This window comes from Bactrocera oleae, chromosome 5 (assembly GCF_042242935.1).
Source record: "Bactrocera oleae isolate idBacOlea1 chromosome 5, idBacOlea1, whole genome shotgun sequence".
NCBI lineage: Eukaryota > Metazoa > Arthropoda > Insecta > Diptera > Tephritidae > Bactrocera > Bactrocera oleae.
In genome coordinates this window covers 9,240,266-9,253,509 of record NC_091539.1, presented here as the reverse complement: position 1 = coordinate 9,253,509, position 13,244 = coordinate 9,240,266, and the positions used below count along the sequence as shown (strand labels likewise).

General features: G+C 33.0%; 1 protein-coding gene and 1 long non-coding RNA gene across 5 annotated transcripts in view; both read right to left on the bottom strand.

Moving 5' to 3' along the window:
* raskol (Ras GTPase-activating protein raskol) overlaps positions 1–5,071 on the bottom strand; it is a 238,876-nt gene extending 233,805 nt beyond the window's left edge. For 2 of the 4 annotated variants that reach the window (XM_070110496.1, XM_070110497.1), the window contains exon 1: positions 4,037–5,071. In XM_070110496.1, coding sequence (XP_069966597.1) covers positions 4,037–4,112 — 76 coding nt within the window. In that variant the 5' untranslated portion in view covers positions 4,113–5,071. The remainder of the gene's footprint in view (positions 1–4,036) is intronic. The other 2 variants (XM_070110498.1, XM_070110499.1) reach the window with 2 other exon arrangements.
* Positions 5,072–5,680: 609 nt separating this feature from the next.
* Positions 5,681–6,216, bottom strand: LOC138857574 (uncharacterized). Its single transcript, XR_011396698.1, has 2 exons — positions 6,003–6,216; positions 5,681–5,912 (listed from the first exon to the last, which is right to left on the bottom strand). It is a non-coding gene; the product is annotated as an uncharacterized lncRNA (long non-coding RNA).
* Positions 6,217–13,244: the final 7,028 nt, after the last annotated feature.

Here is a 13,244-nt window from a genome sequence, read left to right as displayed (position 1 = left end):
CTCGAGATTTAGATTTAGCTAAAGAGTATCGATGTTCAAGTTTTTTTCGAATGATAGTCAAACTCGGAGAGTCAGTGCCTTAATAGCTTCATAGATATGAAAAATGCGTATATAGCAAAAAACTTACTATAAGTAAAAATTTGAAAACTACAATACTTGAATCATTCATACATAAAACTTTATGGTTATTGCTATTCACTAACATTAATGAGGTTAGCTTAAATAAAAATTCAAAATTTTGTAAAGGGTACTAAATACAACTCATTACATAAATTGAAATATATAAAAAATATTAAGCGCTGCTAAGTTTACTTTAAAAAAAGCAAACAAACAACATATTCAGTCTAGCGTCAACTTGAAAGCCAGTTTAAGCAACAGGTTTTAAATTGTTTAAATTATCGAACTTTTTAATTGACGCTACCTCGCGCCCGTCGCTAGCCGCAGGCAATTTATTTCGCACTCTTTGCTTTTCTTTACTTTACTAAGTTGCCAGTTTTCTGTTTAAATATTTTATTTTAGACATATTCCCATATGTGATAACTGTTTCTTGCTATTGCTGGTAGCGTTTTTCTGCGCTTCCAAATTTACACAGAAGACAGTACGGGTAGACGCTTCTGGTAAAAGTTGTTTGCACTGTTTGCCAAAAAACCAGAAATCGTGTCATGAATTTGAATAGATTGCACTAATGACTTAGGTGGAATGCTCTAAAGAGTACAGCAGAGTATGAATTAGTAATTAGGCAAGAGTAAACATAATAAATGACGCCGACAACAGAACACGGATTCGGTAAAAGAATTGTTGTGACAGTTTTTTGTTGCTCTCTTTTTGTTGAAAACTTCTATTCATTAGTTTTTTAACGCAAATGTACATTTTATAACAAATTCATTCATGCTAGACAGCTGATTTAAACAGCTTTTGGTAGATAAATAACAAGAAAATCTGATTTGAGCAACTTGTTTGATCTCAATGTGATTCTCAATATTGTCGAAATGCAAACGAAGAAAATATGTCTATGATATAAAATATGTTAGAGCGTGCTTTGATGACCTAAACATTTTGTTGGAGCGAGCTAAAAGCGCAGAAACCACAGCTCTAAAAATTATGTACCGTGTAGAGAGATTAGTCTCGTCTATACTTTATATATTTGGAAGCATATATTTACGATGAGTAAGTCAAAGTATGAATTGCCTACCGAAACCACTACACCAAAGATCTTGGGGGATTGAATATTGTGTAAGCATGCCTTGAAAAGCTAAAAACCTTATTAGAGGCAGCTCTAAATGCCTATAAACTATCCGAAAGTGTAGTTTTAAGCAATCATAATTTCAGTCCAAAAAATCGCCGCTTATAGGCAGCTTAGTATCGTCTATATATGCATCTATATACCTAAGATTTATGAAGCTAAGAGTGCATTCGAATATCTACTTTTGCCAAGAAATTAACTCTCTACCGAAACAAATTTCTTTAACTACGATGGTCAACCAAAAGGGAACTTTGAAATAGTTAAATTTTTGATATCTACTAATGCAGCACGTATAGCACTAATTTGTGAATTTTTTGAGCTCCATAAAGTTTAAGGTAATGTGGCGATCGCACAAATGATCATTATACGCTGAACAGGGTATATTAAGTTTTCCACGCAGTTTATAAAACCCAGAAGAAAACTTCGGAAAACCTATAATATATAAATATATAAAAATCATCAGCGTGACGATTTAGCAATATCAATATGTCTGTCTGTATGTATATACGCGAACTAGTCACTCAGTTTTTGTGAAAACGATCTGAAATTATACAGACATCCTTTTCCCCCAAAAAGCTGCTCATTTGTCGGAACCGTCGAAATCGGACTACTCTAGCATATAGCTGCCGTACAAACTGAATGATCAAAATCAAGTTCTTGTATCGAAAACTTTTTTATTTGACAAGATTTAATTACGAAATTTGGCATAGATTAATGTCCAAGGCAACACTGTAATCTCCGAACAAATCGTTCAGATCAGAACAATATAACATATAGCTGCCATACAAACTGATCGATCTAAATCAAGTTCTTCTACGGATTGTTTTTATACGGGTATTATCGCGCCGGTATAACCGAAGTTAACGTTTTTTCTTGTTTTTGTTTGTATAACACAATCATGAAAGTATTTCACATGTGGCGTGTTCTCTCAAAAATTCTCGAAATCAAACTACCACTGTATGGCGCGTGATATCAGTTTATTAAATGATTCATTTAAATTCCATGCAGCAAACAAATATTTTGTATTTATGACACACGTTTCATTTAATCGCCACATAATTTTGCGGTTATTTCCTTTGCGTTATTGCCGTGTCTAGCAATTTAGCCGGGCAAGTGTAGTGCAGTGAGGACTAAATTAGCAAACAAGTTTGTACGAAAACATCAATTTATATGGGTGGAAGCTTTTACGGGAAGGACCTTCGCAGGCAACAAAAATGTAGGAAATTAAAAGCATTATTTCAAAAATGGACGACAAAAAGCATGCTTACAGTGGGTTCACATACAAGTTTTTGTGTTTTATTGATTTTCATTTCAATTTATTTTATTTTTTTATTTTAAATCAAGTAAATCCGTTTAAGGACATCTTGTCATGCATATGTATGTTCCCAGCCAGTTCTGCAACAAAATCCTTGCTTTTTTGCTATCTCGCTCACTAAATTTGCACATTTTAATGCAACATCACGAACCGTAAAAACCGATTTCTGACGCTTACTTCCCTTTATCTTGGTTTTTAATTTATTGCAATGACGCCATAACATGCAGCCTCCCACCATTCTTAAGCGCATTATGTCCTTACATGGTCTCTCGCAGAAGGTCTGCTTATTTTTGTGTGCTGTTTCTCATACATATTCGCTCGTACTTAGGTGGATACGTGTATATTGTAGTAATCATCCCTTTTTGTGCTAAGATTAAGTAGGAAATATTTTGTAAATATTTTATGTATGCAAGCGCTTTGATGATTCAATGGCAGGCCGCACAAGGGCTGGACGTCAAGTGGTGTTTATTTGAGTTACAGATCAATCTTGATATTATTCGCAAGCGCGGTGGCATAACCAAATAACACACATTTCATTAATTATTTCCAATAATATGGAAAGCCCCACTTTAATTTAGATATATTATGACAGCTAAGATAGCAAGAAGCTTAACTTAATACAGCTCAAAGTTTGTGATCAATATGAAATTGAGCCCCAAAATAACCCCGACTAGCAGTTCTATTGCTATTTAATGACCCTTACCTTGACTAAGAAAGCAGCCCTGCAGTGGCCACATAACCTTAAGCTTATATAGAAGACAAATCCTACTAAAAAACAGCTCTAAACTTTTTATAAACCTTTGAAAAACTTTAAGCATCTCTGTATTAATTCTAGCCTCCTCGCGTGAACATTTCCAGCAGCAGCTTTGAGAATTAATTTCTCGAAAACCACATTTAACTCAAAAGCACTGATTATCTCTGCAAAATTTTTTAGAAAGAAAACTTTTAAATAAGTTGTGAAAAATCTCAAAAAAAGTCAGGACACCAATTGTAAGGAGCTAAAATAAACTTGATTAAGCCGTTTAAGCATATTTAACAACTTTAAAGAAGACGTTCTCGATAATACAATTTTTCGATTTTACCGATTTTACTTCAAACCTTATTTTAAGCAACTTTTAAACCCACAAATATATTTAAACAGGACCCAAGTAGCGGTAAATGTCACCTTACTTGGACTATTCAGAAAAAGACCTTCAATATTAAAATACCTGCTTGTAGTTAAAGCAAGCCAGTTGCTATTTCTCGCAATTATTATACGAAATCCTCTCTTCGACAGCAACTTCGGAACGCTTAACTGATGTTCAAAGGTGTAAAAAAAACAACTTGGCAAAGAAGCAATGAAATCACACAAATAAAAATTTTCTTCCGATCTCTCTAACATAGAATACCAACTACTATTTGTTGCACATATTCCACAACAACTATTTAAAATTTAATTAATTTAATTTTTCATATTATTAATTATTTCTTGTACTCACCACAAACATCCAACCAACCCTCCACCCGACTTGGATAATTTATAGCGCAGACGCGATTAAAAGAACGACGTCCCATCTTGTGACTGCAAAATTTGTTGTTATTACTCTTGAAACAGCGCGCTCTCGTCGCAATTTCCTCAAGCAAAGGGTTCAATTTTCGTCCTGACGCTCTACGCTGCCTCTTAGCATCCACACTACACTTGTACGCTCTCTTTTATTCACCACACTTGATAATCTCTCACTCTCTTTCTCTCTCTCTGTCTGTCTATCACTATACTACTTTCCACTTGTTCGCACGTACGCTACGTGTCCTTCGCACTCAACTCTGAACACGTTTTGTTTACTTCGAACACTTGTTTCAGCATATAGCTGATTTTGGCGCAGCTTGTTGGATTGCAAGGATATACAGATATTTATAGAAAAAGCGCGTTATTGCACTCATACTCCTTCCTGCCGATTTGTGAGTGTGAGCACGACGGTTGAGAGGATGGAAACGGGCGTTTTTTGTAAGGTAGATGCACTGGACGTGTTTATATAGTTGTGGATGCTGTATGAAGAGTATTTTGTTGTTTTATAAAATTGCTTTTGTTTTGGTTTGAATCTGAGTTTTCATAAAGTGATTCAGTTGTTGTACTTTTCTCTATTTTCAAGTGTGACGTTTGGTGATTTGTTGTTGTTTACTGAGACTTGTTTGAGTGTATTTGTGTCGATTTTATGGATTTTCCAAATCGCTGACGGAAAATGCGTTAATGTTGTATGTATAAGCTTATGCAAATTCGCGTTTAAGCATGTTGGTTTAAAAATAGCTGCTTGAGTTCAATCACTTCACCAAAAGCATCTCAAGCGCAGATTTTGTTTGTCTGTGATTATTTACATTTTTTTTTCTTGAGTATAAATTATTACACTTTTATTGCTGGTTTTGCAGATTTTTGATAAATTTTTAAGCAAATATTAGTTTTAAAGCTTGACATTACTTATTATTCATTTAACATTAAATTTTTGTTGTGAAGCTCAGATTTTTGTTACTTTTTGTCAACTTATTTATACACACACATATTCACTAGAAATATTTTTGATATATTTACATATATTTCTACTTACATATATAAAATTAATATGTTGAATATATGAATTTTTTTTTAGTAATTTTGTGTTAGCCGTCCAAATTCACATATTAATTTTAATCAGCATATTTTGCAATATTTTTTTTTAGTTTCGTTATTAATTATTTTTCTTTTTTAAACTTAAATGATTCTCTTTTCTTCATTTGTGTTTTATATATTGTTGCGCATACATTTACATATTTTATATTCACGAGAGAGAAATTAGCACTGGCGCCATTGAACGCGAAATATTATATATTATATATTTTTTCAAAAACTTGCTTAAAACTTTATTCCTAAATTTTTTTGTTTGTATTACTTATGTTCACCACTTCTTCGTTGAACTGTTTTTAACTGCAAAACACAATAAATAAATGTTATTTATAAAAAAATTCATCCATCCAAAAAAAAAAACAAATAAAAAAACCAAAAAATAAATTAAATAAAAAAATATCAGAACAACAATTATAATGCCACTTTTTGAGATATGTCAACACAGCATTATTAATTTAAAAGAAGCAAAAATATCACAACTTTAAGATTTCTGCATCTTTCTTACACCACCATTTTATTAATTTTTTTTCCAAGCTTTACCAATATTTAGTATTGTTCTATCATAGTTTATCAATTAATAAATATGGTTGAAATTAAATTTCAGTTTATTCCAGCTCTTGACAGCGCTCTGAGCTATAGATTAATTGCACGTGTATATGCAAAACCATCACTGCCAGACGTTTTAGCAAACAACTTTGTGTTGTTCTAAGCCCGCAAAGCTGTTTGATTACACATTTGTAAGAAAAAAATTTATTATTAAATAATTGTGCCTTTGTACATGCTATAAAAGTGCTTCTAAAAGTATTTACCGACTTGTGTCCAGCTGTCACACTTTGTTGTTCTACGCGGAACGCTTTTCAATGCCACTTGTTTATTAAATATTTATACAATATGTATATATGTTAATGTATGTACATATGTGCATATGTATGTATATTATTCGAGCTCAACATTAACCACCAGCTGACTCGTTATTTCTTATTTACAATATATTTTAAATAATACTAAAAATTATTTGCGCTCCAACACTTATTTAAATAAGTTACACATATACATATATGTTTTCTCGAAACGTTGTTGTGCACACGAACCACCATTAAAATATTTAATTTTATCTGCATTATTTCGCAAAAACACCCACACACAACACTGCACTTTCGCCAGAAAAAAAATCAAATATGCTATAATACAATACTTGCGAAAAGTGATAACTTTTTCAAGTAATGAATATACATACTATGTATGTATGTATGTATAATAAATAACTTGTGGTGGTTTCTTTTTTTGTTTTGTTCTTAGATATTTCTTTTCTTATGCTTTTTAATTGTGGTATGTAAATATTTGTCCTTATACCAACTGCTGAAACCTCGAATCGATAACTTTTAAAAAGTAAATCGATAAAAATATATTATATTTAAGATATAAACATATTATATGTATTTAAGTGTAGCGGAAATAATCACGTACGAATTAAACGAACTTGTTTGGCAGTTTGAAGCTTCTATTTTAAAAAAACATTCCCAATTTTATCTAACTTATATGTAAAAAAAAAATTAAAAGCAGAACCTTAAAATATACAATAATAATCGCGCACTCAAAGCACTAAGTGCAAAGTAAAATAAAGTATTTAGAAATATATTTTATGAATATAAAATATGTAATACATTTTATAAATATTTAAGCAGTTGGTTTAATTTGTATTATTTCAAATTAAACTTTTCACATAATTTAGTTTATTTTAAAATTTTTATGCATGGTTTTGAAAATTTTTATTATTTCAAATTATACTCTTCACATAATTTTGTTTATTTTATAATTTTTATGCATAGTCTTGAAGTAATAAAATTTAATTTAATTTTGATAATCTGCAATCAATTTTTACTTATTTTTCAAAGCATTTCACAAAAACTAGATTTTTCCATTCCCAATTGCAAGTCTTAAATTTTTCTTAATTCTGTTTAAGCATTGATATCGCTGGCACTATAACATATGCTTATTTTCAAAATATATTTAATTCTTTAGTAATAACCACATACAAAAAAAAGTTTATAGAGCTCAAATCACTTTGTCTTCAGGTGTTGGTCCATTCGCTTACGCCTTATTTTCAAAATATTAAACGCTGGAGTTCTGCTAAACTCTGCACCCATAAGCAAACCAAAATAAGTGAGCTTACATATTTCTTTTTTTATTCATATAACCACAAATCTATAATATATGTATGTACAGATTCAAAGCAGTACCTGCCGGACTCGCTGCTCATGATCCAACAGATAGAATTTTTCGCACATTATTATCAGTACGCCAGCAGCTGTGTATCAGTCTGCAAAATTCGCATAAGTAAACATACACAAATTGAATGTGCAACACATACATACATATGTACACATACATATTTTATTTCCACTTTATTTATTTTCTTTTGTGATTTTATATTATTTTTATTATATTTTTGCTATTACTATCACCAGTAGTTATTGATTTTATTGTACATACGTACATGCATACATGTATGTAGTTGTGCTTGTACATACATATGTGTACCGGGCTTTTATACATACATATTGTTATTAATATTTTCTATGTATTCATACATATATTGCATGTACATCCGTACTTTTTCTATATAAATATGTATGTATGTATGGCTGTTATATATTGTGAACGCACTTTATCAACACCCGCATGTGAATGCGTCGCTTTGTGTATTAACAGCGTGCACACTTGTCAAAGCCGGTACAACGCTCAGCACACAAACTTACACAAATCTGCATTTATATACACACGTATGTATATATTTCCATTTTACACAAAACATATTTTTAATTAACAAACAAACATTTTATTGCGTGCAGTTAAAAACTGCATTAGTATTTGTGTTTACACATATGGTTTATAAAGCTAATTCCCACAGCTTCTTTTGCAATCAACATTCATTTACAAATAGTGAGTACTAAATCCTTAACTCACTGCGCATCGCGCGTAAAAATACCACGCAACCACTTCTTGAAACAAAAAAGATTAAGCTAACATCTCAACAACTCCCATATGAATACATATTTACATACATACTCGTGTGTATGTACATACGCACGCATGTAAATAAATGTCAACTCCAAAGGGACTAACGCACCTACTCACAAATACACATTGCTTTCGCTCGTTTGAGTGATGGCTTTGAACGAGACAGCAGAATCTAATAAGCAAATAGTTTGCGCAAACATTTGTACATACGCATATTTTCACCTGTGTGTATAGAGCCATTTCGTCGGCCTGGTATTTACACACATACTATGTACACAAGGCACTCGCGCAATTGTTGCTGTTATTGTATTACCTTAGCATTGTTATTGCAAGGCTATGCGTATTTTACCGATATCCATTGTCATTGTTGTTATTAGCTGCTGAATTTTGACACAAATATATATACATATATATATATGTTACTATAAAATATAATAGTTCTAACAAATATATATGTACATATACGCACTGCACTATTTTCTGCCCATTTGCTATTATTGTGCGATAAACTACACTGGATGCTGCAAATTTTGATTCGTCACTTCCTCACTTTTTCTTAAAATTGCAGCAGTCATAACGTGCTGCCGCTGCCTCTACAGAAACTGGGTACTTTTCATTTTTAATTTTTTATGCGGCTTTACATATACACATACACACACATTTTGCTTGCACCTTACTAGTACTAATGCTTACCAATACAATTTATTAGCCACAAATTTCTGTAAATTATGCAAATTTAAATCAACAAGAAAGCCACTGCGAGGAAACGCGAATGTAACGACAACCGACCACACGAACGTAACAACGATTAGTACACGCAACGCACCCACATTTTCTCAGCTCAGCTTCACTTCATTTCCCAGCTAGAACTTTTCACATATCCGCATCCGCGCTAGCACAATAAATTTTCGACTTCCGTACATTAATAGAATACGCAAAATACTAAAAGAAACACTTTTGAAGTGAGCAACACACGCGTATATAGACCGTTTTACACATCCGACACACTAAATTTATTAACACATGTTGTTCTCCAACATCAACTCGTCACTGAAACTCTCAGCGTTGGCAAAGTGTATGGCGACCGTTGCGTTGCTGAAGTTACCACGAAATACAAACCAAATAAGCACACATGCATACACACACGCGTGCTCAGCAGTCGGTGGTGGTGGATTGTGTGGATGTCAATTGTTTGTTGGGTGGCTGGTGGAGTAGCATTAGTGCGACCGGTAACCGGTGTATATGCGCGCGAAGTATGGCATGAGGCAAGTTGGATGCTAAAAGACTGTAGTTATAGAAATGTGTGGGTGGAAACAGTTGAATATATGAAGCGCCCGCTTGTGTCTATATTATAATATACATATGTAAATGCAATGCTTTTATTCACCACATTAGAGCTTTTAGATGTATGGGGAATTATGTAGCGGGACTTACAAGACACTAAGTGTTAAGTTTTGTTGTGACGGTGCCGGATATGAAGCGTTTGAATTTAAATTTGTGGATTATGCTAATTTATAGCGTAAGAAGCTTTTTGTAAGTAAGCTTTAAAAAGTGGTAACATAAGAAAAAGCAAGCACAAAGAAATTGTTTTGCTTTAATTTATTTAAATATTTAATTTATTTCATATTTTTGTAAGAAAAAACTTAATAAAAGTTCTCAACCTTTTATAAAAAACTGTTATCGATTTATCGAAATATTAACTACACCAGCTGACAAGTTTTAACGCTGTTACGTGAATTTTTTTAAAAAGATTCATGAGTAGAGCAAGTGTTGGCGTTGATAAAAGTACTGACTATAAAATATATACATATGTACAAGTATGTATGTACATCCAAAATTATTTTGTGTTAATTCTAATTTATAAACAGAGAATATTTGACTAAAAAGCAGTATTAGCTGCAGTATTATAACAAACACATAAAAATATTTTTGTGCTCTCAATTGTGATTATTATTATCTGTCAAATAATTGCATTAATGCAGTAAAGTCACCCTCACCAAGCAATGCATTGATATTGGAAGACACAAAGTCTGACAACTAAAAATACTATGCTTCCCTGCATTGGTTAATATGTTTAGGACATTTTCACGGTATCGCACAATATTTCGCTAGTGTGATAATAATTTATTGCAAACCTAAAACAAATGTATTTTCGTAATACGGTAGAGCTTAGGGGACATAGTTTGCGCTTGACATGCCCTGTGACGCGTCAGAATGTCACAGATTAGTAACAGCAACACTTCGGACATAATCACAGATTTCCTAACCAAGAAATTAATGATGTAGGGGAGGAGGCACTAGAAGAAAGTGGAATTAATATGAGGGATGTAGGATGTACTATATACTTACGCATATACATTTGTACATACATACATACGCATATATAGAACATACACAAATACATGCATACATGTATATGCAAAACAACAACACTTTGTAAAGTTCACATTGCTAGCAGTCCTCATCACTGTTCATTCTCTGCACCCAAACACCTAAAAAATCTTAGCCAGGGGTGGAAGCTGCCTTATGACACCTCAAATTAATAATGATGTCGCGTGTGCCATGACTAGACTGGCGCTGCGTAACGTTGGGGTGACAAACTGACTAACTCATGATACGCTAAATTTTATGCATTGGCTGGCATAAATGTTCCATCACTTTGTTGTTGCGATTGCTCAATAATGCCACATATTTTCCATAGTAAATTTTTCAGTTCTTCTAATTCGTGCCGTTTCTGCTCCTGAAAGTTGGCCAATATTTTCATTTATTTTCACATGAACGCGTTTCAGAAGATGTTTTCGCATATACAGATCAAATATCGGCGTATATGAAAAAGGTAGAATGACTACAGCCAAAACAAAAACAATGAAATCCAGATTTCGGCAGTAATCGCCTCATTCGGTAGTCAAGTTCATTTTAATCTTCAGTTCTTCAAAACAAAAAACTGATTTAAAAAAAGTAGATTGTATATAGAATGAAAGTGTGTATAAGTTGATTACCTAAAGATAATCAGACCATTAAACTTTTGAAGAAGCAATTTGCTTTTACCTAAAAAGAATTATTGAAGTTTCACGAATATATAGTTATTATTAAAATTAATAAGTAACTGTTTTTATTCCCTGTACAGGGTATATTAAGTTTGCCACCTACTCCCAGAAAAAATCGTCGGAGCAAATATATAAATATAGGTTGGTTGTGAAGCGTCTGCTCTCAGCAAGAAATAGCACACCTACCTTCAAATTTTTGTTTACTCAAGTTGGCACATTTGTCGTGAGAACACATGTAAAGTTATAAGTCATTCTGTCAATTAATTCTTTGTTTACAAGCTATTTGAAGTTGACGAGTCAGAGTATTTTTTAATTTGGAAGAATTGAATATTGCGCAGTGATTAGATTCTTGGTTTTGAAAGGTTTAAAAGCAAAGGAAATATATAAACAGTAGTTAGAAGTGTTTAAGGAGTCCTCACTTTCAAAACGCAACGTTAAATTTTCGGTTGGTGAATTTAAACGTGGTTATACTAGACTTGAAGACGATCCACGCGGAGGACGACCAAAAACCGTAACCACACCAGAAATCATTGAGCAAGTTCATAATATTGTTAGTGAAGATCCAAGTTTGACTAAGCGTGAAATTGCTAATGCCATAGGAATCTCAGACAAACGAGTACTTCATATTTTACATGGACAATTACATATAAAAAAGATGTTTGGTAAGTTAGGGCCGCACACGTTAACAATTCAACAAAATCGGGATCGAAAACAAATTTGTCAGCATAATTTGGAGCGTTTTAAATAGAACAAAACCGCTTTATTGCGTCGTTTTATAACTATGGATGAGACTTGGCTCTATGCCCATGATCCTAAATTGAAACACGAACATTTACAATGGACTGAAGCTGATTGTTCAGCTCCAAAGCAGGTGAAGTCAAAACGATCAGCAAAGAAGGTTATGGCATAAGATTTTTGGGAAGCAAAACGAGTTTTGTTGATTGATTATCTGCAGAAATGTAAAACAATCAACTCTGAATATTATTGCAGCCTTTTGAATCAGCTGGATGAAAAAATTTGTGAATAAAAAACCAGGTTTGCAACACAAATATCATTTTTTAGCAAGACGATGCAGCTGCTGCCAAAGGTGTCTTAACAATGACAAAATTCAACGCATTAAAGTACGAATTGCTTGAACATCCACCGTATTCACCTGATTTGGCTCCCAGCGACTACTACCTCTTCAGAAACGTGAAGCAATTCCTTCTTGGAAAGCGTTTTTCGTCGAATGATGAAGCTATTAGAGTCGTAGATGAGTATTTTGCAGAGCTTCCGGAAAGTAAATTTATTGGCGGAATAAAAAAATATATTTCGTATCAAAAACAGTATTGTTTCAATTCGCGTGCAGAAACTTTTCAACCAACCTACATGAATATAAATGATCGTCACACTGATCCGATTTAGGCATATCCGTCTGTTTTTGAGTTATCGATCTGAAATTTTGCACACAGCCTTTTCTCTCAAAGTAGTTGCGCTTTGGTCGGAACTACCGATATCGGACCAATATAGCTAGCATATAGCTGCTTTACAAACAGACTGATCACAATCAAGTGTTTGTATGGAAAACTTTTTTATTTGGCAAGCTATATTCACAAAATTTTGCATAGATTATTGTCCAAGGCAACGGTATAATCTCCGAACAAATTTTTCAGATCGGACCACTGTAGTATATAGGTAGCATACAAACTGATCGATCAAAATGACCGTTGCCACGACAGTCGGGTCTACGTAACCGGAGGGACCCGGGTTTTATCTGGCCAAGGACTGTCAACTCAGCAGCACTCTTCCGCTACAACAATAACAGCGATTAAAATGAAGTTCTTGTATGAAAATATTTTTTATAAGTGAAGCGCATTTTAGCATCGGTGCAACCGAGGTTTACGTTTTCTTCTTATTTACTGCTTTTTGAATTAATTTAAAACCGTGTTAACAATAGGTAACAAAAATTTATTTCCACTTTTAATTAAAACAAAATTTTCAAAA